At 37.9% G+C, this 27,591-nt stretch overlaps 1 protein-coding gene across 50 annotated transcripts in view; it reads left to right on the top strand.

Annotated features, from left to right (window-relative positions):
* The window catches only part of LOC137285016 (ankyrin-2-like), a 184,514-nt gene that overhangs the window by 55,011 nt on the left and 101,912 nt on the right, over positions 1–27,591 (top strand). For 43 of the 50 annotated variants that reach the window (XM_067817140.1, XM_067817149.1, XM_067817150.1 and 40 more), the window contains exons 3-17: positions 5,781–5,879; positions 10,126–10,224; positions 16,564–16,662; positions 18,642–18,830; positions 21,002–21,031; positions 22,522–22,620; positions 23,114–23,212; positions 23,859–23,957; positions 24,385–24,483; positions 24,738–24,836; positions 24,981–25,079; positions 25,656–25,853; positions 26,184–26,381; positions 26,966–27,163; positions 27,440–27,538. In XM_067817140.1, coding sequence (XP_067673241.1) covers positions 5,781–5,879; positions 10,126–10,224; positions 16,564–16,662; positions 18,642–18,830; positions 21,002–21,031; positions 22,522–22,620; positions 23,114–23,212; positions 23,859–23,957; positions 24,385–24,483; positions 24,738–24,836; positions 24,981–25,079; positions 25,656–25,853; positions 26,184–26,381; positions 26,966–27,163; positions 27,440–27,538 — 1,803 coding nt within the window. The remainder of the gene's footprint in view (positions 1–5,780; positions 5,880–10,125; positions 10,225–16,563; positions 16,663–18,641; positions 18,831–21,001; positions 21,032–22,521; positions 22,621–23,113; positions 23,213–23,858; positions 23,958–24,384; positions 24,484–24,737; positions 24,837–24,980; positions 25,080–25,655; positions 25,854–26,183; positions 26,382–26,965; positions 27,164–27,439; positions 27,539–27,591) is intronic. The other 7 variants (XM_067817147.1, XM_067817152.1, XM_067817155.1 and 4 more) reach the window with 1 other exon arrangement.

Below are 27,591 nucleotides of genomic sequence, written 5' to 3' on the forward strand. Positions count from 1 at the left end.
CAAAACAATCACACCTAGTGGCCAATCCCCACAGACCCTTTCCTCTCACATCATCGAGTATGAGTCTCAGATCAATGGTCTGGCTCTGGTTCTCACTGAATGACTTGTGGAAATAAGTGACAGCCACCAGTGTTTTTTTTCTAAGGTAACAGTTTTTGAGAAACCTCATGCGTCAGCTGCTGCATCAACCCAGGTGATAACAAACCAGATATACCTATCTTTAGTACACATGAAAGTATGGATAAGATGTGTACAAGGACTGTCACACTTCCAAGTGTGTTCTACATTCACAAGTATTTATGAGTCCTTGTATGTCAAGATGCCTTGTCATATTTACTGTCGGAAAGAAATGAACACTATAAGCTTACAATCAGTTCAGCCTTTTGTTAAGTAAGGGTAACTGTCAGTTCAGTGTTGTTACATGCATGATATATCTCATGTTGACCCAAAGGAGTTGGTTCACACTCAGGTTATCAACCACCAGCTTGCATGGCCCAGATGTGAATATTTTCAGTTCAGTTTGGTGCAGCAGGATTATTGTGGACTGCTTAAAACAAGATTCATTCACCCCATACATATGCAGCAGCATCTCTGTTAATGAAACCATTTAAAACTTATAGAATCCTGGTTCAAAAGCTAGCTATCCAAAATGTGAGGCTGTACATGTACATGACACAATCAAGTTTCATTAGACCAATAACTAACACAATCATACAGTTATGAATGAGTGTGTTGGTTTAATGCTGCATACAGCAATATTCCAGCTACATAGCAGAAAATCATCAAGTTTGGACCTGACAATCTGGTCATCAGCCACACAATTACCAGTACTGTGACAAGCATGGATAGGCAATATAGCATCCAGAATATATAAGACTGTGAAGGGAGGTCCCCAGGAGGATATGATGGAGCACCACATGTTATATCCCACAATTAGGAGTTATTATTGCAGCCAGTTCCACTTTGGGATTCCGTAGTCTTAGAGCCAAGTTCTGAGAACTAAAGACACTCATCTGGGACTAACCCAAGAATTTCTATGGACACAGTCAAAACAACTGATGTTCATAAACAAACAGTGTATATCACCAGTAGGTGTGTATGAAGAAGCCAACCAGGCTTATTCAGCTCTGCGATGCTGTATAACACGCTGGTACATGTGCTATATGCTGGTACTGAGTTTCAGTGTTTGGAGTCAGTGTGCAATGTTGTGGAAATACCAGAGTCTGGTGCCAGCGTGAGGTAGATGCTTGTCTCATGTAGACAATGTCAGACTGTATCAGATCATACATGTTGGGTAAGACATGGCCATGGTTGTCATGGGACCCAGCCAAACAGCTCAGCCTTTGGATTTGTGAAATGAAGTTTTACTTTTGGTCAAATCTTTGCCTTGTTGTGAGTTCCTGTCCTGTGGAGGATTTCATGGAGTTAAGTCGTTGGCTTGAATTGGACCCTGTCAAATAGTGGCTGAATGTTTTGTTCAAGTCATTGGCTTACAATGGACCCTGTCAAATCATGGTTGAACATTTTGGTCAAGTCCCTGGTTTTTTAAAATGGACCCTGTCAAACCATGGTTGAACATTTTGGTCAAGTCACTGGTTTGAAATGGACCCTGTCAAATCATGGTTGAACATTTTGGTCAAGTCCCTGGTTTGAAATGGACCCTGTCAAATCATGGTTGAACATTTTGGTCAAGTCACTGGTTTGAAATGGACCCTGTCAAACCATGGTTGAACATTTTGGTCAAGTCCCTGGTTTGAAATGGACCCTGTCAAACCATGGTTGAACATTTAGTCTTCGGCGTACCATGTTTCTCCGCCAAAGGATCTTCTGTATGTGGTCAAGTCAGTGTTTTTCTGTGTGACCCTCTCAAGTCATAGTCCTGTGCATGGTCATGTCTTTGGTTTACCATGTAACCATGCCAAAGCACGATGTTGCATGTGTTCAACTCTTGGTTAAGCAGTTAACATCTAAACTTCCATGTTAACATGACTCTAAAAGATGTTAAGTAAACTGCATAACCATGGTATCTCAGTCATGTAGAAGCAAATGAATTGTGGCATGTAAGTTTCTAATGACAAAGCAGTATTTCTGTGTTTGCACTACCAGATCTCCCTGCCTGTAACTTGAAGCTGAATCTTTGGGTTATTATCATGCAGTGTCTCCTGCAAACCCTGTAACGTAATGCCTGATGAATCCTGCTAAAGTCTATGAAAATATTTAGATAAGTCTACATTTTTCTTTTTCAGTTTTTGAAACATGAGATAATTTGTCCCTTTTCATTCATATACCACACAGTGATAACAATTTTTCTTGGATTTTCATTTTCATGGTGCAACATTAAACTAGCATAAATGAATGACCTATATAAGAACCACAGAATACAAGCGCGATCTAACAACATGTATGTTATGTCAGATCTGGAAGAAATAATTCAATATCACGACAAAATGGCTGAACATCATGCAACATCTGCTCTTATCCTAACCATTACAGTGAGGGTATCCCACTCAGCACTTTCACACCTAGGGTTCCTCAATGGTGGATCATAAAATGGCAAAACTCATCTGAAAAGATAAACACAACAGGAGAGATATAGTTATCTTAACAAACGAGGAATCTTAGATATGTTGTGCAGGCTGCTCTCGCCAGGAGATTGATTTGTAGATACAGCAATCACCTGGAAACCAACAAGACCTACATCAATTATATACCAGCTGACTCGGGGAAACTGAAGTAGGCAGACCATTCAGATTGTAGCTGTTGCCCCTTGCTTGAAAATATTTTGATGATGGTAACCATCTATGATTAGAAACTGAAGAGAATTAGATGTATGGGAATTGATGCACTAGTTAAAAATAGTATTGTTCTACCATAAGTTAGTTGTGTCAGCCCATTTTCTGGTGTCCCCCACCATGATATCGCTGGAATATTGCTAAAAGCGGCGTAAAACCAAACTCACTCACTAGTTGTCTCAGCATGGTGTAGCATTATGGAGAGGCAGTTTCATCATCGTCCCTCCTCTTTTGGTCATAAGATCTAAGACTTAATATTTGTTTTACCATATTTGCTGTTGCAAAGGTACCATAGGCACCTTGGACACTGGGAATTAGGGCTATATTACCCAATATAGTTCAAGTGCAGCGTAAAGGTCAACTCACTCACTCAAGATAATATAGTTCAGATCAATCGGTGGATTGTATGGCCTCTGTCATATGGCTAGAGTATTGATTGTGGGGTTTAACAAAAAACAAGGCATTGTGGATGGTGTTAGATTCAGTTGTTATGTAGCAACGAAGATGGGCATGATTTCCAGGGATTGAAATTTGTTTTTTTAAGTGTGCATCATGGGCACTGTCATGGCAATTTTAGTGTGCCACTTCAATTTCAGTTGTGCCATAAGTTCATGGTCAGTTGAACTGTACTTCAAAACATTACATGGCTTGATGTGAATGTAACAGTTGTAATTGTATTGCAACATTCAGTAATAAATCATGAGTAGTAAAACAATGCTAAGTATGTATTTTTGTTTATTTAGTGACCTCAAAAGTTGAATTGACACAGATGATTTGCCGGCTGTCTGACCTGTACACTTTGTCATTAGTCACTTTTCATAATGTCACCATAAATCATGAACAATATGAATGGTGAATTCGGTAAATACTTCAATGTATCTTAGCAAACAACTAAGAGCATGCAGGTAAGAATTTAACCATGCCATTTGACCCTTAGCCGTGCTATCAGTACTGTGGACCTAATAATTTCGATCCCTGATTTCTATTCAAATCAGTATTTCAACCACATGTTAATGCTAGTGTTATGCGGTGTTAAGAGTTTGTTCCTTAAACTCGATTACGCAAATATCATTGATAGCAAGCAAATGGTTTAAAGATATATATATGAAAATACTGGGTTTACATTTATTCCATCATGCTAAACTGAAACTGGTGTGATTTCCAGTTAAAAATATATTGGTAGTTACATATATTGTCACACTAATATAGAGATAAATGAGGAATATTGTTAATAAGACTTAAATGACTGACAATTTTTATATTACCTTCTCTTGCATAACATTAGTGAATCAAATCCATTATTGTCCATATTGTCAATACAGAACATATTCCTTTGCGAGTAGAAGTGAAGGTATGACTGTGCCAAGCTGTATATTGCTATATTGGTGGCAAGAAAACCATTATTTTACTGACCAATTACACAGATGAGTGATTGCAGTCACTACAGATGTGTTTAATGATCATTATGCACTAAGGTAACACTGCTTATAGACATCAGTTGGTCTTTTGTGCATTCAAGCATGTGCAGTACTGACTGGTAATTCCTGCCGCCAAGTCTTGTTGCCTAGCAACCAGACTATAATGTACTAGATAGTTCATGGCACAATGAAACAAAAAGAATAGGACTTGTGTCTTGCAAGTAATGTAACATGACACTCTGCTGGAAAAAATTAGTAACATTACCATGGTTACTTAAAAAATCAGGGTTACGGATATGGAGCAACAGTGAAAAAGTATCCTGCTGATCAGTTTTAGTAGTATTTGTGTAAATGTGGTTATGGAACCGAAATATCCATTCTGGTATGTCAAGGACAGTGAATGATTGTGGTTTATACAGTCGATGTGAAAATGATTTTAGCTCAGATTGTTTGTACAGCATGTTGTGATGAAAAGGCCTCTTCAAGTGTTAAGGAGTTGTAGGGAAATAGTGCAAGGTGGTGAATATATCTCAAGCCAGCAACAACCTGACGCTGCATATACCTCTTCTGCTGCATATTTTAGTCTATTTTGTATGTAGGGATGATTCAGCTATTTTAAGAGCAGTCCTGAAACTCGTTTCCTGAAGGTTTTTGTCCCTACCTTCAGTGACTTCAAGATGCAAACTCAAGGAAACATGGCTGAAGTAGAACTGTCACACTTTTTACAGCCTTATGTTTAGTGTGTCCTATAAATATTTGCATTATTTAACATGATTAAACCAAATAATAGGCATTCACATAAAGAGGCTAGTCGGCAGGACAGTACACCTTCATTCTTTAGATGGCATAGTACTTCCCAGTACTGCTCTCTCACATATGGTGTACCTGTTGTGTTGCAAGACCCTGCATGATATTCACAATGCATAAGGGGTGACAGGGTAGATAGGTGGTTAAACCATTCATTCATCACACCAAAGACCCATGTTCGATTCCCCACATGGCTACAATGTGTGAAACCTGTCCCCTGTCCTAGTATTACTTGACTATTACTAAAAGTAGGTAATATCTAAACTCACTCACTAGCTATACATAATATTTCAAATTACAATGTAGATTCATGCCCTCCCCTGCTTCCAACATTAATAAACAGAATACATGAGATATAAGTAAAGTGTATGTTTCATACCCTGTATTATACCTGTGAAGATCCAGGATAGAATTAGTCACAACATGTGCTTGTAGTCAAAAACCACTAACAGGTTCTGGTGGTCATGCTTGCTGACTTGGTATAGAGACGTCATCTCAATTGCGTAGATTGATGTTCATGCTGTTGATCACTGGCCTATCTGGTCCAGGCTCAATTATTTACAGCCCGCACACATATTTTGGAATATAGCTGAATGTGGTGACAGATAGCAAACACACATAAACTATATGAAGAAACCAAACTTTGACATTGTTTATGGCAAGCCAGCATTCTTTAGATTGAATTACCGATGCATAAAAGGTATTTTCTTGATGCCCTAGTTCTTGGTACTTGTGACAGCACAGGTGTCCTCTTGTGTTGCAGAATGGCCTGAATGCGCTCCATCTGGCATCCAAGGAAGGCCATGTCAACATCGTCACTGAACTGCTGCGCCGTGGCGCCAACGTGGAGGCTGCAACTAAGGTGGGTTCTATTTACTGGTTCTATCTCCCCTCCAAGAAATGGGCATAGTTATCTGCCCTTTATGTTTCTACAGTGGTTTTCTGGTCTATGAGATAGCTATCATCCCTTGGGTACTAAAGCCAATTTACTTCCCTCAGGGTAACTTAGCATAGTTATTTCCCCTGTAGTTACTTGGACATAGTTATCTCCCCTTTAAGAAATTGGGCATAGTTATCTGCCCTTTGTGTTACTAGAATAGTATAGTTTTCTGGTCTGAGATTACCAGCTTATTGGATGATGTAGCATATTTAGATCCCACAGGATTCTATAGCATAATTACCTCACTCAGGTTACTTAAGTATAATTACCTCCCTTGTTGGTACTTAGGAATAGTTATCTGCCCACAGGGTGCTATAAAAGGCTTATGGCTGGTTTTGAAGCAGCATATTTACGGAAAACTCAAAGGGACAATCCATAGTTCTCTGTAGTGCAAATCAATATTTAAATAATTTATTGGGAACAACATTGTAAGAAAACTGTCAGTCCAAAGTTGCAACAAGTATGCACATGTACACACTCGCCACCATGTAAGTGCTGTGTTGGATGTAGCGATGTGATTATATCTGATATATCTCCCAGTTCTCAGTGTCTTATCTTAATGTTCATGTGGTTAAAACAATGTCTTTTCCTTTCCAATGATTGTGGTCATCTAAATTATCACAAAAACTGATTTGAGGAGGGTTTTGCTGAAAGTTATAAGTATTTGTGGAAAATGATTATTTTTAAATCGTGATTCTCAATATTCATTCTACTGGCTTTGAAATGACAAAATTATCACTAATCTGATAAAACTGAGGCTGAATATAACTGAATACCCTGGTAAAAACTCTTGCAGCTGACACTTTATTCAACATATGGTCAACATAATAGACGCCTCATTTACACCGCCCTGACATCTTGTGCTAAATAGCTGACAGAGGGAGAAACCAGTCAAGCCTGTCCTGTACATAATTATCTCGTACTGGGGTCAGTGTCAAATACCTACTGTTCATAGTCTGAACATACACAGTTTGTCCCACTTCACCTGGACAACGTCCAGTGTGACCCTTATACATTCAGACATTGTCCTCATTGTTGACAAGCTCATGGATACATTGTCAGTGGACGTGGATATTACTAAAGTAAAGGACTTGTAGATTAAATGTATTATGTGTTTTGACTTGGAAAGAATCTGGTGGAAAGGAATCCCATGTAGTCAATGATTGATGATTTTGTACAAGGAGAAAGGTAATGGGATAAGTGGTCTTGAGAAAAAACCCATTACTTCCCCTGATGGGCAGAATAACAGCATCAGTATGGCCACTCTTAACCCTTAGGAAATACTCTGAGTTGCACATTTCCACAATTATACATACTACATTCAGTACAACTGGAAAATAAGATATATGTCTGAAAATAAACTGATAACTGGTGCTGAGTAGTGTTACCTTGGAAACTGAGAATATTTCCCTGTAATTAGCTGGGCAATATTAGTTATATTGCCTGGTTCAGAAGAAATCAAGTTATTTGCTATTGATAGTAAATGTACTGTAGGGAATGAACTTAAAGGTGTTGTTTCCACATCAGTGAGTCAGTGATGAGTCATAAGGTATTGTAAGAAATTATGTTCTCATACAGAAATATACTCCATAGGAATGAAGTAATGAATGCAGCCATATGTGGGGAATAACGTGGACGACCTGTTCTATGCATTGACTATATAGTTTGAATAACAAATTACCTTAGTATTCACTGCAAAATATTTCCACTTTTGTCCAAACGTAATGTTTCATGTTAAGGTGTATTTTTCAAGGGTGGCAAAAATAACCAATACAATGCACTATGAACTTATATTTAACTTATGGTAGGTCAGCATAAGTGATGTATCACACATTGATTAAAACATTCAGTGCATGCAGTTTTCAGTCTTGCACATTGACAAGGGAATCTATGTATATGATGAGATTAAAAGAAGTCTAACCAGCCCAGTATGATGAAATCATCAGACATAAACCAGAAAAATGAAAAAAAAACCAAAACCCCAAAACGGTACAGAAATGAAGTATGTAAGAATTGATTTCATAAACTGTCAGACAACACTGTGAACTATGATATAATATCTAAGATATCACCCGCTTGTGTATCTCTTTCATGGTATGTAGCATTTTGTTAACCTGTTGTATCATGAGTGTATCATATCAACCCAAGTATCTTCAAGGTACACACTTCCATGCATGTCTACCTCCTTCACTCAACATATATTGTAAGCTTGTATGTGTACTGCCATCAGGGGAAGGTCATATCAGAGGACGTATATGGGCATGATATAAAAGAGGGTTGTGTAAATGTCATTGAATCAAGTTTCCATTGAGGTTTTGTACCCAGCTGTATGCAGGGATGGATGCCTCAAGTGGCGTTGTGACCCACTTAAGTAGCAGTGCAACACTGTCACAAATAGACATCACTGGGGACCTCCACGGAACAGTTCATTCATGTTGAGGGGACATAGCTTGTCACACTGCCTTACCTGAAGATAGAAGGTCACTGTTAATTGAGAAAATGACGTGGTGAAATCAAAATAACAATGAAATATTTTTGATTAGTTCTAATAGTTTGAATGGGAGGAATATATGGAAGGCACTGTTGAGTTAGAATGCAATAATTTGATGAAAAAAAGTAATTTCATAATATCTTGAAATATACAAAATAGATTTGGGGGTTGTTGAATAATGTGAAAATGAATTCATGAATTTTGAAATTTCTTTCATAATGTTCTTTTGAACAAGTTTATGTGATTTCTAGTATCAGTTGATTCACCCTGTTCTGGTGTCACCAGGCATGATATTTTTGGAATGTTGATTAAAGAGGCATATAACTAAACTCACTCATTCTCTCTAGTACCACTTCCATTTAAATGCTGTGGATGGATTGTAATAATATAAATGTGTATATGTTAAATAACTATCAAACAAGGTACTTGCATATTACTGTACAGGGAAACCTGATTAGTATAGAGGTCAACAACAAGTAAAGGTCATCCTGAAGGTCATAGTTCTTGCCAAGAATGAGGCATGTCCAGATCTACTTACATCTGATAACTCTTGGTCACGAGCCATTCATCAGATATAGTGATTGTCATAATATACAGGATGATTGCCCATTGATAGATGTCAACAGCAAATATGTATTCGCGGGCTTACATGCATCATGCCTGTATCATGCTTTGTAGAGACAGACATTTTGTAAAGCAGTAAAGTTGCAAGATGTACTTTGTGCAAAATTGCTTAATAATAGATCCTGTATCTCAAAAGTAATGACAGATTCTGGCTTGTCACTGAAATGATATCAGAAAATGTTTTAACTTATTACTGAAATGACTTTCCACATGTGATTGTTTCTTACAGACTGAACTTGTATTGTAGTAGGAGGTTGTATCATGTAATATCAAACCCAGGAGATAATATCTGTGTACATATTGGTCATGTAGATGGAAGACAGGCTAGCTATTTTCTAAATGTTCATAGCGCTACAAACTTCTTAAGCCCATTCTTAACTCATAGGCTACGATCGAAGTTAAGAATTCTTAGGGCTACGAACACTTCGAGAATAAGGGCCCAGGTTATGTAACATCATAACTGAAAATTTCTTTACAATAGTTATATTTACCAATATTGCAATATTGGCCATAAAAGCGAATGTCATTGTCATAACCTTTATATTAACACCAAAGGTTTAGAGGCTATTTTGATTCAAATTATGTAAAGGCAAATTTCTGATCCCTGAAGTTTGAAAACTGCTTTTTTCGGGGGGTTGCATTTGGAATCCTTTTTAGAAAAGGTACTACCAGTTTAACATAGTTTTCATGTGGCTTTTAATGAAAAGGATTCTTGAGGTTAGCCTTTTGATTCTGGCCTTTGAATACAGGGAGCTTTGAAAGTTGTCATTTAATATCATTGTACATTTCTTGTTAGTCAAGTATGCTTTCCTAAAGAGCCCTAACTCAATACACAGCTGGTTTGCCCTGAAAAAAATGCCTGTGTCTGATATGATCTGACCTTGTACTTCCCTAGGTAATCTCATAAGAGTCAAGAGGTTCATGTGCAACTGTGTTAATAAGCTAGTTATGGTTTTGTTTAATAAGTTTGCTGTAATATAAGCATTTCTCTCTCTCTTTGACATATACAGTGTTTCTACTGTCAACTGACGGACTGTGTGTTGTGTATTTCAGAAAGGTAACACTGCCCTCCACATTGCATCATTGGCTGGACACGAAGATATCATCAAGATTCTGACCGAGAATGGAGCTAGAGTCAACGTACAAGCTCAGGTAAGACTTGGAGGTGTACAGCTGTATTCAACAAGCCTACCCAGCCTCTCTACATCCGGTTTAGTTATTTTTTTGCCAGAAGCAGCATAAAACTCATGCACTAAATCTCTGCATCCAGAAAGATTGCTGTTTTGAATGAAAGGACAAAAATAACTTCTTAAGTGGCATTTAGAAGCTGCCATGATGAAGAGGTAGAATGTTTAAGCATAGACAACTTCTTTCTGGAATTAATGTGACATTAACACTGTTATCATCACTTCCTTGAGAATGTCGTTAACATCTATACATCTTGTCAATGCTAGTAGTTAATAACATACCAGGGTGCTGTTATACAAAGCAGCCATGGTGCTAAGACTACCTTAAGTCTATGTTAGGTATGGGAGTTATGGTCACATTAGTGCTAAGACTACCTTAAGTCTATGTTAGGTATGGGAGTTATAGTCACATTAGTGCTAAGACTACCTTAAGTCTATGTTAGGTATGTGAGTTATAGTCACATTAGTGCTAAGACTACCTTAAGTCTATGTTAGGTATGGGAGTTATATTCACATTAGTGCTAAGACTACCTTAAGTCTATGTTAGGTATGGGAGTTATGATCACATTAGTGCTAAGACTACCTTAAGTCTATGTTAGGTATGGGAGTTATACTCACATTAGTGCTAAGACTACCTTAAGTCTATGTTAGGTATGGGAGTTATGGTCACATTAGTGTTAAGACTACCTTAAGTCTATGTTAGGTATGGGAGTTATACTCACATTAGTGCTAAGACTACCTTAAGTCTATGTTAGGTATGGGAGTTATATTCACATTAGTGCTAAGACTACCTTAAGTCTATGTTAGGTATGGGAGTTATACTCACATTAGTGCTAAGACTACCTTAAGTCTATGTTAGGCATGGGAGTTATGGTCACATTAGTGCTAAGACTACCTTAAGTCTATGTTAGGTATGGGAGTTATACTCACATTAGTGCTAAGACTACCTTAAGTCTATGTTAGGTATGGGAGTTATGATCACATTAGTGCTAAAACTACCTGAAGTCTATGTTAGGTATGGGAGTTATGATCACATTAGTGCTAAGACTACCTTAAGTCTATGTTAGGTATGGGAGTTATGGTCACATTAGTGCTAAGACTACCTTAAGTCTGTGTTAGGTATGGGAGTTATGGTCACATTAGTGCTAAAACTACCTGAAGTCTATGTTAGGTATGGGATTTATACTCACATTAGTGCTAAGACTACCTTAAGTCTATGTTAGGTATGGGAGTTATGATCACATTAGTGCTAAGACTACCTTACGTCTATGTTAGGTATGGGAGTTATGATCACATTAGTGCTAAGACTACCTGAAGTCTATGTTAGGTATGGGAGTTATACTGACATTAGTGCTAAGACTACCTTAAGTCTATGTTAGGTATGGGAGTTATACTCACATTAGTGCTAAGACTACCTTAAGTCTGTGTTAGGTATGGGAGTTATGGTCACATTAGTGCTAAGACTACCTTAAGTCTGTGTTAGGCATGGGAGTTATACTCACATTAGTGCTAAGACTACCTTAAGTCTATGTTAGGTATGGGAGTTATGGTCACATTAGTGCTAAGACTACCTTAAGTCTGTGTTAGGTATGGGAGTTATACTCACATTAGTGCTAAGACTACCTTAAGTCTATGTTAGGTATGGGAGTTATGGTCACATTAGTGCTAAGACTACCTTAAGTCTATGTTAGGTATGGGACTTATGATCACATTAGTGCTAAGACTGCCTTGAGTCAATGTTAGGTATAGGAGTTATACTCACATTAGTGCTAAGACTACCTTAAGTCTATGTTAGGTATGGGAGTTATACTCACATTAGTGCTGAGATCACTTTTGTAATAAGGCACCCTTGGCACCCTTGTTCGTTCATTGACTCCATGATAGTCCTTGACCCTGGAAAATATATCAAAGAAAGAATCCAACTCAAAGTCTAGAATCATTAGGCAAGTGCACCTTACTCTTGTCTGCAGAGTACCTTACCCTTGTCTAATTAATCATTGTCCAGGGTTCAGTTAGAGTTTTCTATTCTGTAGATACATATTTTTAAACAGGAAGTTTTTATTCCTGACACTAAATGGTAGAGTGACTCCTCAGGAATGTAGCAGAGTTGAGAGTTGAGGTAGTGAACAACACATGTACCTAGCCCTCAGTTCAATCTTGCCAGACAGAAAGATGATCAACATGCAACATCTGTATCTTGTCAACCTTCAGATCCTATTCCATCACAGTTTGTCAAGCAGTGAACAGCTGACAGCCCTCATATTTCATAGCTCATAGGAGGCTATTACTCTCTGCATCTTGTTCCTGTTACAGATGCAGGGTAGAAGTAGGTGCTTGTTTAACAGGTCCAGTTATACAGCTGCCTCTGATTAATGTAATGTGATCCCTGTACGGATAATAGTATCTCATGTCTAAAGACTAATAATAGCTGTCAGTGTGTTTGTATTTATTTGAATTCATTATCTTCAGGGGGATATTTTTTAATTCATGCTCACACACTACTGCTAAATGTGATGCCATTAGAGTTAGAGTTCAGTTACATAACAGCATAACTGAACAGGGGTCCTACTCAAGCCCAGAATTATTTAGCAAGTCTAGATCACCTCATTTCCAGAAATTTTAAGGATTGTATGGATTTCCTTTGGATTTGTTTTAAGGAATCTATGATCTATGGATTTTTTTCTTTGTATTTTGTATATCTGTGGATCTAATTATCAGTCATTAATTATTTTTGCAGTTAAGTGACCAAAATAATGATTTCTATCACAATGCTTTGTGAGATTTATGATTTCTTTGGAGATTTTACTATTTGGTTTGTATTGTATTAATTCATTGGAGGTATAAGTAATGGCTGCAATAATCATCTCGGAAGGGCAGAACAAATCAATATAGGCTTTCTGAATCATGAACATGTCTGCCATGAGGTGATGAAGCTGATCCATGTTTGCCTTAACCCTGGTAGTTGAACAGGTGTGATCACCTGGACAATCATCTATGATGCTGAAGGATGACTGTATCTACATCCCTCAGTGCATCTTTGCTCCACCCCAACACTGTTATAACAAGGACATATTGCATCATCTTGTATCCCATAGCCACCTACAACACTGAATGTTATTTCAGGGACATTCTGTATAATAAATATAATATCCCATATACCAACACTGTTATAAAAGGGACATAATGTATAATCTCAAATCCAATGTGCCACCTATGGTGCCATTGTGTAGTAATAGAAACATATTGCCTTATCTGGTATACCAGTTTTTGCCCTAGACAGGAAAAGTCATGATAACTCCCTTGTGTCAAGAGTGAGAGTCATGGACTGTTTGGGGAGAGAATCAACTTCAGTATCAACATCAACTGTGATTGCTTTACAATTAAAAACAAACAAGGCAAAGCTTATCAGGTATTTAATCAGCAGTGAGCAATTAACTGTAAAGAAACCCCTCTAAGTAGTTTTTAAACAACAGCAAATTACAAGCTTAGATATAAGACTATCTGAACTTCGGGCCCAGTAGTATAGCACTTTAAGTAAACTTAGTCTCAGTGTTATTCGTTACACTCCACCACTGAGTCTATCAAACCCTAGTAGAAGGTTGCGTCGGGTAACCTTTGAGTGACCTATGACCATCCAATCAATAGCAAGATGGTTAAATAGATTTAACCAATCACACAAGGGCTACTACTTTGGGATCGGAGGGACTTACAAAATATTCACGTCACTGACATAGATCTCTCCACAAACTAATATCTGCATTTAGCACAGTTATTTGACCTGCAGTATATACGCTTTGGGGTTTCTATTGACATGGGTATCAGTAGCTAAAATTTCCACAAGATGACATCCTAGAATATTGCCAAAACACTATATTCAGCGACTGTTTACTCACCGCATCACCCTGAAGCGATCTTCGGAATTGTTCGGGTACGAACGTTTTCGAGACAAAAAGTTCAAAAGTCACGTGCGAATGTCCACTTCCGTGATTTGGTAAGCTGTGTTCTGACTGGTCAGTCGCAAAGGTTACCTGACGCGACCTCCCTTCAGTGGTGAAGTGTAACGCCAAAGTACTGAGACTAAGTTTTCTTAGACTGAGTAGTATAGCGACAATAGTGACAAAGGCTTTCAAATTCACTGCGTATTTGAGATTTTTTGTGCATCAAATATGCAGGTTTTCTGCATCAGGGCAAACATTGTCATATACCATCACTGTGTTATAACAGTGACATATTGTATAATCTTGTATCCCACTAGATGCACTTTAAGATCAGGAGGTAAGACTTGGTGACTGTTTATTGCATGTCATCATGGCCCAAAAGACGTGATATTGCTCAGTATATCAGCCACTGATTTGTTTAGTCCAGAGCTGAAACGCGTTCATTTACTCACTCTCAGCTAGCAGTGTCCTTGGTGATCTCCCACCTGGACTATGCTATCACAATGTTTGACCCGATATTTGTGAGAGTGTCTAGACATGCCATGACCTCCCTGAGTACAGAATAGTGGAATCAGCCCTATGATACAGGAGCAATTCAAAGGGCAGTGATGTTAAGGAACGTGGATAATTGCATGTGTAAGCTGTTGGAAATACTGAAAGGAAAGTTATTGGTTTGTTTGAATTCAGTTTGAAAAGCACATAAGACGCTCAGGTTCATTGAAGGCATTAGTGCATGGCCATCTTTGTGTGAAAGAACTTTTGAAGCGTAGAGAGATATTGGATTTTTTTCCAATCTGGATGACATGTTTTGCTTGATCAAAAGCTTGTGTTTGATGTAATTCAAGGGAATATCAATGCAGAAAGGTTTACAAGGTGGAAAGTGGGTCATTTGATGAATTTACTTCAATGTGTGAGATATGATTTCGATATGTATTCAAGAAGCAAAAGAAAGTCATCCACATGACTTTGAAATGTGTGCATTTTCTGAAACCAAAACCAGCCTAGAAGTTAATCCAGCTATAGTCTTTAACTGTTCAAGAGCTTAATTAAGTAAAATACTCTTCCATACAATTCCTCCAAAAAATCAGCTTCATGCTGAGAGACAAATTCAGACATATAGCTTCAGAAGATTTATGTTCAGACTGTATCTCCATTCCAAATATAATTGGCAAAACAAGACCAGATTAAAAAGAGATAATTTATTGTTTGATTAAACGTTTCATATTGTATCTGTTAAAGACAAAAATCTTAACGAAACCAGGAACCAGTCGGTAACTAGTGCCAGGCAGTCAGGTATTTAAGGTGGGAATGATAAAAGGTCATAAGTCTTGTTGCTGTGCCAACCACAATATACAGCAAGTACAGTAATGGATATCACATTGTTCTAAGGTGTGGCCAGTGACTCAAACGTTAAGCAATCTGTGTGATCCCTGGAACAGAAGTTTTATGCATTCACCTATCAGGGCCATTCTTTTGCAAGAAAACTACATGCTGATTGGAAAACAATTTGAGAAAGAACATTTATGTGTTCCACTAATGGCTAAAACACATGTTTTGTACATAAACTTATCCGAGGCATGTTTTAAAACAGGGAAACTAATATATTTTCTATTAATTGACTGATTCTGACCTAACTGCAGGATGTTCTGGTCAGATTGTGGAACCAAAGATATTCTAGTATTCACTACTTACAATATTGTTGAATAACAAAAGTTAAAAGCACTGATTTGAAACTCTTGCGATAAATGTATCTTTTTCTTATAAATGTCCCAATTATTATTATTATCTTTTGCTTAAACTAAAATACTTTTTTGCATTGTGGTCAAACAGAAGGAAATTCTCATGAATAGCTAGTTTCAATGTAAATTTTGGCACAGAGAACTTCTAAAAATTAAATTGATAGGAGGTAATGACCTATGTACATTATTTGGTTGATTGTCCAGTGATGAGAATGCTCCAGACAGATTTTAATAATTTTTTTACTCAAGTCCTTTGGTAAAATGTATGCAATGTCAAACCATGATATCATACATCATTTGTGATATTTTGCTGTACTTATGTATCATGTTTAACTGTAACCAAGTAAAATGAATAAATTTTTAAAAAACCAAGACAATAAAAAAAAAATCTTGTAAGTGTAACTTTATAAGAAATTTACTGAACTGTGATTTATTTAAAAACAGGATTATGTTTCAAATGCATCACTTTGAGTAACCACCATATATGTCAGTGATGAGTACTGGCATGTTATAGTTTATATAGAGACATTTTTACACAGCCTTTATTCCTAAAATTTCCCTGACTCATGAGGATGATTCCTAATGTTGTGGTGTTTTGCTTGTTTTGACCAACTGTTTCTGTTTCAGGCTGGCTTTACTCCACTCTACATGGCCGCCCAGGAGGGCCACTCCGAAGTACTCAAGTTCCTTTTGGCTAATGGGGCTAACCAAAGCTTGGCTACTGAGGTTGGTGTACAGAATTGATACATACTTACCTTAACTATTTAATCCTTGACTGGAAACAGAAAACATTTTACATGAGATGCACCATATCTCCTATCAAAGGAAGCATTTGGGTAGCCTAGTGGTTGAAGCTTTCTCATGTCACCCTGAAGAACCAGTTTCTTCTGCATTACAGATGTAATGGGCAAAGTCTGTCTCTGATATTTTCAGCCATAATACTGAAAGGGGGCAGTGGGTTGCCTAGTGGTTGAAGTGTTCGCTCATCATATCAAAGACCAGGTTCAATTCCCCACATGGGTACAAAGTGTGAAACCCAGTCAGGGATTGGGATAGACAATTTTGACAATGGGTCATTTTCAAGATTATTAGGCATTGTCTGAATTTAGAATGGGCCACTGCCCTTCTATCTGTTGTAAACTTCAAATCTTTTATGAGCTATTTTACATTCCAGTGTACAAAATGGCCCATGTTCGCTGCCTTTCCCAATCCCTGCCTATTTCTAGTGCCCCCAGCCATGATGTTGCTGGAATATTGTTAAAAGTGCTGTAAAACCATACTCTCTCACTCATATCTCACTGATAAAATATTGCTAAGTGTGGTTAAAACCCTAACTCACTGACTTGTATCTTATGAGTGCCTGTAACAATGATACTGTCATAGTACAGTCACTCTTGCTGACTGGAGGACCTCCAGTAATGAACAGTCTATTATGTGATCATTGTTAGACTAAATAAAAAAGGTGAAATGTTTCTTGGGCATTGGCACCTCACTTTTATTTGTGTGCATAACAATTTTTTATTGCCATTTCAAAAAATGAAGTTTGACTTGGCCACATCCTGATCATCCACTTGTCCTATGTAAGAATGAGTGTCTGTAAGAACGAGTGAGACTGAATCTACTACTCATTAACACTTGCAAAATTTCCCAAGCTGTATTTCTGAGAGAAAAAAATATTAAAATATATTCCTCCCTTGTCACTTTTTTTCTATCAAAAAATAGAAAATAAGTCCTACCACCCTCGTCACTTTTGAAAAAAATGTGCCCAAGAAACATTTCATTTCTTTTATGCAGCCATATAGACTGTCTTTGTGTCTTATATCTTGGGGGCTGAGTCATTGTTGGAGATTCTAATAGTCATTTGTTATAAACCCTAGTCAGTTCCCTACTTCAGCACCAGTGACTCACTGGCTGTAGTTCTCAGCACCTATCTCTTAGATCCGGCCAGTAAGTCTGTAGTATTTAGGTAATTGATCCGCAAGTTGATAACACACAGAAAGATCATTATCTTGCCAAGATAGTTGTGGATTTGCTGTGTGTTATTGATTAGAATGGAATCAGTGTCATGCTGGAATTGGTTCTGCTTGGCCATTGTTTGGTGTAATTGGACGAGTGGTCTGCATGCACACTAGTGGTTCATGTCTGATATCCAGGGGGGATTACTGTGCTGGATGATTGTGATGAGAAATCACATGCAAAGATGTGATTTATGGTAGACTAACTGAGAGAAATAAGAGTAAATATTAATGGGAAATATAACTAATTATACCCATTAGAACAGTTGTACTAAAACTACTCAATTTACCTTTGGTCAGAATTCTTATTTTGTAAAGGTTATGAAGTAAATATGGTAGGGAATAAATGCATATCATAGTTTTGTTTTCCAAGTTGGTAACAAAACAAATATTTTCACATTAACTTGTTTTTATCATTTATGCTTCTTAAATAATAAATGTGTTGACGACATTAAAGTTAAAACTCAGTGGAGGATATTTAGTTTATTCACATAACTAATTGCATGATCAAACAAATATGGAAGTCAAAAGTATTTGTGGAAAAATCATTTTTTGATGAATTAGCTTAATGTTTCGATAGGATGAATTTATCTAATATTTGAGTTATAGGAATGAATGTGCTTGATATTTGCTGGGATGAATGTGTTAGATGAAATGACTGTTCTGTAATATAATGGTTGTCTGTTCCAGGATGGCTTCACCCCCCTGGCTGTGGCCTTGCAGCAAGGTCATGACAGAGTGGTCAGCGTTCTGCTGGAACATGACAGCAAGGGCAAGGTCAAACTGCCTGCCCTGCATATCGCTGCAAAAAAGGATGATGTCAAGTCTGCTGCTCTGCTGCTGCAGAACGAGCAGAACAACGTAAACACAGAAACCAAGGTAACGGAACCAGACTGAAAGTAACAGTAACACTGCTGTACACTGACTAAATAGCGTCAAATGGACAACAAGGGAAAGATAATACTGTTGGGAAGACAAGAGAAAATAAGCTTTTTTGTTATGAAATACCTTTCAAAAGTTGATTTGGTCAACTTCTTTTCTTTTCTTTTTTCAACCTGAAAATGTAAAAAATGTAGTAATGGACTGATCCGTAAGTTTCATGAAAATATGTGCAGTCCTTAATTTGATGAATATTGTTTGGGTATGAAGTACTTTTGTAAAATGATCATTTAACAGAAATTAGTCCAAATTTCAGTATAAATAGTTAAGAAGCAGACTATTGATTGATATGGGTTAACATCCATGGATTTATTGAATTTTGTTGTCCATTTGACAAGTACAACATCTAATGATCTAAACCATCTCTGCCAGTAATACAGCCTTCCAGACATTTCTCAGTGTTAATCACCTGCAGGGTGTTTTTTAACAACTCTCTACTAGTCTAACATCAAATATTCTCACAACCATCTTCAACACATCAGTACGTCTGCCATCTGTCTCTGATTCTCCTTCTCCTGTCTTGTCTGTCTCTCATTCCCAGTGTTTCTTTCTTTTTCTGTTCATTTCTCCTCTTCCTCATGCTGTCATCTTAAGAAAATGTCTCTCAATCAGTATCATTTTGCTTGCATTTCAAAATTCATTCATTGTTGTTATACAAGTTGTCAATTTGAAACGTAGTTGTATTATTTTTTGGCTTCCATGAAGCATGTTAACCTTGAACATGTCTTCATTAATTAGTGTCTGTGACATTTGTAATATTGACAGTTTTTGTCATGCATCTTCTCCTGCTAAGCATGATATTTCTTTCAACAAGCGTGGTTGTGGAAATATGTGCTTGTCTTGATCTATTAACTTTCTCCTTTAATACAATTTCATGGCTGTGAACTTGTGAAATTTTGTCAAGTCAAAGCATGCTGCATACTTTCAGTAAGATAACACAGAGAAAACATATTCTTTAAAAAATGTAAACATTCTGTTTTACTTTATCTTTCCTTCTCAAAAAGAGAGCCATTTTCCTCTTCTTTCTGTCCTCGCTGTCTTCTTGCTGCTCCTGAAATATGGCTCCAGTAGTGGCCACTGAATATCTTGCACACTGATAATGAACGAGTGTAAATATTGCGCTATGTGAAACTGGGTTACTGATCGTCTAGTTTACTACACATACCTATTGTGAACACAAACATGTTTCCGTCATGTGATTGTGTTAGTAGATTTTTATATGAAAACATGTAGCCTGACTTCGACCTCCATGCTAGTGGGTAGTGCGTTGGCTTGACATGCTAAAGACCTGGGTGCAAATCCCTGCATGGGTACAATGTGTGGAGCCTAGTTCTGGTGTCCTTTGTTGTGATATTGCTGGAATATTGCTGAAAGAGACATAAAATTATATCCACTCATGCAGGCCACAGTTGTGTAAAACAGACTTTACACAGAAATACTTTACCTACAAATGGTTCATGCCACATTGCTTGATTGCGCTGAGTCACAGGCTGGTATACTCTGACATGCAGAGAATTAAGATGAATAGTTTAAGTGAAAAGATCAACTTTTCTATAGAGTGGGTATATGCTTATCTTGAGTATTTAACCTAGGGATTTGCCACATCACACGGAAAGTTTGGGTACCAGCAATATGTGGATAAGTCTCATGTAGTTATCTCCCTTTACACAAACCATGCTTACAATGGAAATACAAAATGACATTGAAAAGTTCTTACCTATTTGAAAGTGAATAGTAGGTTTGAATTTTGAGAAAAAGAAAGATTGAATTTTGAAAATTTATGCAAGGTAATATTTTATATATATATATTACGATTAATATAACCTCTTTGCTTTAATGTTTTCTCAAAAGCAGGCATGCTAATATTGGTTCTGAATGGTATACAGTGTATATCTTCTGAATGATTTTGGTTATAACTTTGAAACAGCAGTGTGATATTTGATGTTACAACTTCCAAACAATAATGTGATACTTGATATATCTATTTTACGATAGTGTGATATTTACACTCACTTATACTAACAGCAGCTAACATCAGTGTTGATGTATCGTATACTATTCACCACTGACTGCCTCTAACATGCCCCTACTTTCTCCACGTGATCACACAGAGCGGAGGTTTGGTGAATGATACAACCAAGGTTTGTCCACCCTGTGCATCTTACTGCTGTTGTTTTCATGTCTCAGCCTCATTTCAGTTTCTCTTAGTTTTAATTTTTAGTTGAAAAAATGTATTGCATGTTTGTTTCAAGAGGTCAGATTTTAAACTTGGTTCTGTAATTTACATGGTAATTATCTCTTAGGTGAATAGTGATGCTTTTGCATGTTTTTTCGGGGGTTGGGGGGTGGGGATGTAATGCATGGACAGTTAGTAATCAAAATCTTGATGTGCGGATTAGATGCTTCTGTTCAAAATTAGGGATATGAGATGATATCTTAGAAATATATCAATGGAATTTTAGGTATCTGGGGCCAACCAAAATTACATTCTTATATACCAGCTTTCATTTTATTGGTTTTGAACGTTGGTGTATTTACAGAAGGGATTGTGTACAAATGATGTGTTTACCTGCAAACCTTTAAGAGAAAGTTACAATATTTGATCATACATTCAAATATTGTCCAGACAGACAATAAACAGGAATATCATGTTCTTAAAAAATTACTGGTTTTGTTTCAACACATGAAGCAAACGAATGTATTTAGCTCTGTTTTCTTTCTGTGGTAAATACTGCATGTCAGGTTTCGTGTCTCAAGCACAGTATTTACTTTTAGTTCAGTTAGTTGTTTTGTTGGGCAGAAAACTGTTTGCAAAATGTAACAAAACCTTATTATTTTGTGTGTGTTTGGTTGTGAATATATCCATCTTTCAGTATTTGAGAATTTAATTTTGCACGTGAATGTGAAAAGAAATTTCAAAACTGAATTATTGCACTTTTCAGTAAAGTATGAAATATGTGGCATTTGGGGTCTTTCAACTATTTCATAATATGTGATTAAAAAAAAAATAACAGTTCACAATATTGTTCTACTGTTATCTAAGCCATATGGATATAGTTGTGTCAATTTGTCTTTTGCTTGTATACTAGTTGTTGTGCATGGAGTGTTTCATCACAGCATGTTAATGTCATCATTGCCATACAGTATCACATCATTTATCAATCATCATTTATCTGTGGTCATTAATCAGTATAGTACGATGTTTATAACAACATCATGAAACATTATTTCCATGACTTTTAAAAAACACCAACACTTCATGGTGCCATGTATAAGTTTAAGATGTATTTTATGGCCCAACACTGCAGTAGGATATAATTAGTCTGGTTTTAAATGTAAATATCTTCCTCCTCACCTTAGGTTACGTTTACTCTGACCTTTACTGTTGTTTATCCGTTTTCTTAGAGCTCAGAGATAGACTTATGGAATAGCAGGAACCTGCTGTAAGAGATATTCTGTTTGACTGTTTAGACAATAGTGACTGTAAAACTGGGCTAATTTTTTTGTCAGTTTCTCATGTGTTTTTCTATCTCCTGGTACTGTTTTATGCAGTTCAGAAATTGTTAAAAGTATTTTTTATGAGAGTTGATGTCAAGATGTCTGTTTCAAATGGTATGTCATCTTATTCCAGAGTGGCTTCACCCCTCTACACATTGCCTCCCACTACGGCAACACAAACGTGGCCAATCTCCTCATTCAGAGAGGCGCAGATGTCAATTTCAAAGCAAAGGTGAGTATATTCTGAGTATATTCTGTGGCTCTTTGGCCTCTTTAGTATTGGAGTTGAAGAAGATACAATCTTATGAAAAAATACATGAAAATTGCTTACAATGTGACACAGACTGGAACAACTTTTACGTATCGTAGGCGCGTCATGATACCTGTCGTAAGAGGCAACTAATGAGATAAAGATGTCGGGCTCACTGAGTTGGTTGACACATCATCATGTCCCAGTTGCGTAGACTGATGCTCATGTTGTTGATCACTAGATCTTCTAATCCAGACTGGATTGTTTATAGACTGCTACCATATATCTGGAATATTGCTGAGTGCGGCTTTGAGCAAAAAGCCAAACACCTGTATAGACTGTGTAGGTAGCGATTTGTTTAACATATTCACAAATCCCTTTTTCTGCAATACAGCACAGTCTAATAGAAAATAGAGACATTGACCAGTAATGCTTTTAGTTACATGCATCATCACCCAGTTTTTATCTCTTGCAGAACTTCATCACCCCCCTACATGTTGCTGCTCGATGGGGAAAAGCCAATATGGTCACCCTGCTTCTGGACAATGGCGCCAACATTGACGAGAGAACCAGGGTAGGAATACACAGTTTCTTCAGTAACCTTTCTTGCGGGGCATGCTAGTCATGTGTAGACAGAGCAAGCCAGTAGAATTCTGTGATGGCTTCCTAGCATCTTCTCCAAGGAGTATGGGCCTCTCCATTCCTCAACGTTACCATAATTCACAACCGTTCCGGCAGTTCCAGTGCTGGAAAGGCAGTAGGGTAGCTGGGTGGTTAAAGCGTTCGCTCGTCATGCTGAAGACCTGGTTTCATGGGTACAATGTGTGAAGCCTATTTTTGGTGTTCCCTGCCATGATATTACTGGAATATTGTTACTTAGGTTGATATGTTTAGCTTATGAAGCATTCATTCCTTTGGCCTTGATGGTCTTCACCTTGGGAATTCAGGGTCAGATGCTTGTAATATTATCAGTCACTGATTTGTCTGATCAAGTTTTCAATATTTACATACCATCCATATATTGTTTGAATATTTCAGATCGAATCATGATACAATGTAGGATTGGATAAGGACCACATGTGATCATGATTTGTGTTTCGTTAACAACTTACCAAGCCTGAACTCATGCCCTCAAAAGTTATTCTACTTCAAGCACATATGCTTCCAGTTACAGGGAAACATAAACTGAGTTGGCTGATCCTGATGGTTGTGTATTTCAGGATGGACTGACACCTCTCCACTGTGCAGCTCGGAGTGGACATGAGGGTGTCGTGGATCTGCTGCTGGAACGAGGAGCCCCCAATTCAGCCAAGACAAAGGTCAGCAGAACCATTGGTTACTACTTTTTCAAAAATAACAAAAACAACAAAAAGTATACAGATTCAGTGTTTGAAGATGTAAAAGCAGTCAGATGAAAATACACACATTTAAAAGGTCTCTTTTAAGTTTTGTCCCTCAGATAAAATAGACATTTGTCGTAAGTTGTTGAATTACCATGAAGGGCACTGAGAAAGCTAGATTTATGGATATCACCTTCTTTATTGTGTAAAACACAATGCTTCAGAAGCTTGCTCCTTCATCACATGCTTTTCAAAATACTGAAGGGATTTATTGGATGTATTTCCCATTGTCAAAATTACCTTGCTGCTATTTAATGCAACTATTATGATTTGTTTTGTCTGGGATAACCAGAGATTGTGTCTCATATACATGATGAAGGTGTTGCATTGTGTATGTTTCCTCCAGAATGGCTTGACTCCTCTGCACATGGCAGCCCAGGGAGATCATGTGGACTGTGCCCGTCTGCTTCTCTACCACAAGGCCCAGCTGGATGAGATCACTGTGGTGAGTGCCTCTGCCCTGTAGACATTTTGTGTCCTGCAAGTACAATATACTGTGATTATGACAAACTCAAAGAAACCACTAATTTTAGTTTATTTTGACCATGATTAATTATAGGCATTTTGACTATAATGTGAATATAAGAAAATCCTGTTTGTTATATCTCTCAGTTTGTTATAAAACAAGTAGGACCAGTTTTTAATGATGATAACGGGAATAAAGTATTTAGCATTTAAGTGACGATTTTGCTATTACAGGACTACTTGACACCTCTACATGTGGCAGCTCACTGTGGCAACGTGAAGACAGCAAAACTCCTCCTGGACAGAAAGTGTGAGCCCAATGCGAGGGCACTGGTAGGTCAACATTTCCTGATGGTCCATCTCATTACCTTGGATATAATAGGACTGTTCAAGAGTCAAATGCAGACTAATTCCTTGCTGTTATTGATGATAGAACATGGAGATATAGAAATGATGGTTAATTCTGTGTGTTTGCAGAATGGCTTCACCCCACTCCACATTGCGTGTAAGAAGAACAGAATCAAGGTTGTTGAGCTACTGCTCAAGTATGGAGCTTCTATCGAGGCTACCACTGAGGTAAGCTTGTATTTTATGGTTGAACATGGTTGGCAGGGTAACATGATGAGTTTGTTCATGATGAGAGTGTAGTGGCGGTCTGTATTAGAACTGTAAGCGGTGACCAAATTGATCTGATCTGTGACCTCATATTGTATCCCAGTGACATGAACAGTTGCAGACCAGATCTTGAACTTATCTTAAACAGTCAGACGTTGTAGTACTCTGTCATCATGTGTGTTCTTGACGACAGAATTTAGAACAAAGTCTCCTGTAGCTTTGTGAGACCCTGCTGAAATATATAATTACCTTTGTGAGAAAAGCATTACAGTTAGACAGTTTTATGAAGTATAATTGCAAAACCTTTCTTTCTTAATGCAAGGGCAGTGAATAGGTCTAATTGTTAAAGCGTAAGCTCATTGTACTGAAGGCCAGGGTTTGATTCTCTCATAGGCACCATTTTTAGTGTCCCTGCCGTGATATTGCTGAAATATTGGTAAAAGTGGTTTCAAACCCTACTCACTCTTAGACACTACCCACCTGAAAAATCTACATGTGATGTAGAATCCACTTTAAACCTACTTGTTCATACTTCAGTCTGGACTCACCCCGTTGCACGTGGCGTCGTTCATGGGCCACATGAACATCGTGATCTACCTGATCCAACACAACGCTAACCCAGACACACCTACAGTCCGTGGCGAGACACCCCTTCACCTCGCCGCCCGCGCCAACCAGACAGACATCATCAGAATCCTGCTGAGAAATGGAGCTACTGTCGATGCTACTGCCAGGGTCAGTACCACCTTTGAAATATGGACACCTGTATTTCTAGGACGTTAACAATCTTTGCTTCATAAACTTGTAAGGTGTAATAATTAAAAATATATGCCATATGTATATTTATCAGATCAGATAACTGTTTATTAAAGATTTATTTTTAAGAAAACAAAAAAATTAAAAGCCAAAGTAATAAATGTATCCCTCCTTTTAATCTTGCGTGATCAAGGGGAGACAACTCATGATAGTCACTACAGATGTTTTGCTGCAATAAATCCTGTCACCTGAGCCCCTACATTGTACGATGGTGGATGTTAAACTAATTCAGTACTGTTCCTATTCCAGGAGATGCAGACTCCTCTGCACATTGCAGCTCGTCTTGGCAATGTCGACAACGTCGTCCTGCTGCTGCAGCACGGCGCATCCCCCGACGCAACCACCAAGGACCTGTACACCCCCCTACACATTGCTGCTAAAGAGGGGCATGAGGAAGTGGCTCAAGTCCTTTTGGAAAATGGAGCCTCACACAGCATGACCACAAAGGTATGGATGGCAAATAGTGACATTAATTATGCTTTTGTAACTGTCCATGATGAACTATTACGTAACTTTCACCATCAGTTGTCATATAACATTACCTGTCACAGAGAGAACTGTTATGTGTACATGCATTAATTTCCTGCTTAATTTCATGGTCATTTACATAAACATCAGGGTTGCCATATGATGCCGATATTATTACTCTTATTGGACATTTATTTCCTGTCTCCTCAGACCATTTAATGGTAGGAATTGTTCGTATTTTTACAGTGATTGCTTTAGCTGATTAAACCTGGGAAGGCCCAGGGTAGAATAAGCCTTCTGCAACCCTTGCTTGCCATAAAAAGCGACTATGCTTGTTGTAAGAGGCGACTAACGGGATCAGGTGGTCAGGCTTGCTGACTTGGTTGACACATGTCATCACTTCCCGATTTGGCAGATCAATACTCATCCTATTGATCACTGGATTATCTGGCCCAGACTCGATTATTTACAGACCGCCGCCATATAGCTGGAATATTGCTGAGTGCGGCGTAAAACTAAACTCACTCGCTTTAGCTGAGCGTTTTATGTCTTCTCTCCAACAGAAGGGCTTCACCCCTCTCCACATTGCGGCCAAGTACGGCAACATCAAGGTGGCCCGACTGCTACTGCAGAAGGAAGCAAACCCAGACACGCAGGGCAAGAATGGACTGACTCCGCTCCATGTGGCCACCCACTACAACCACGTGAACGTAGCACAGCTCCTGCTGGAACACAAGGCTAACCCACATTCCACAGCCAAGGTGCAGCTCACAGTTTTCAGTCAATCAAATAGCTGTGACTGCTCGATTCTTCTCTACATTGCTGTCATGAAATCCAATAAAGTGATTGATATTTAGCAAAATGTCATATTTATCTTGTGAAATGTGAATTTGTGACCAACCAGTTAGGAGACTTGCATCATAACGTTTTACAGTTACATTAGTACTTGTACTGTTAACCACCAGGTAATATTTTAGAAATATTTCGGTGCTTATGATTTTTATCTGTCACTGACCAACCAGTTGTTCATATTTCAGAATGGCTACACCCCCCTTCACATCGCAGCCAAGAAGAATCAGATGGACATCGCCACCACCCTTCTGGAATATGGAGCAAAACCCAACGCAGAGTCTAAGGTGAGCACTGTTTGACTACTCACAGGTCAATGTTACTCTGGAGATTCCCAATG

This window comes from Haliotis asinina, chromosome 5 (genome assembly GCF_037392515.1).
Source record: "Haliotis asinina isolate JCU_RB_2024 chromosome 5, JCU_Hal_asi_v2, whole genome shotgun sequence".
NCBI lineage: Eukaryota > Metazoa > Mollusca > Gastropoda > Lepetellida > Haliotidae > Haliotis > Haliotis asinina.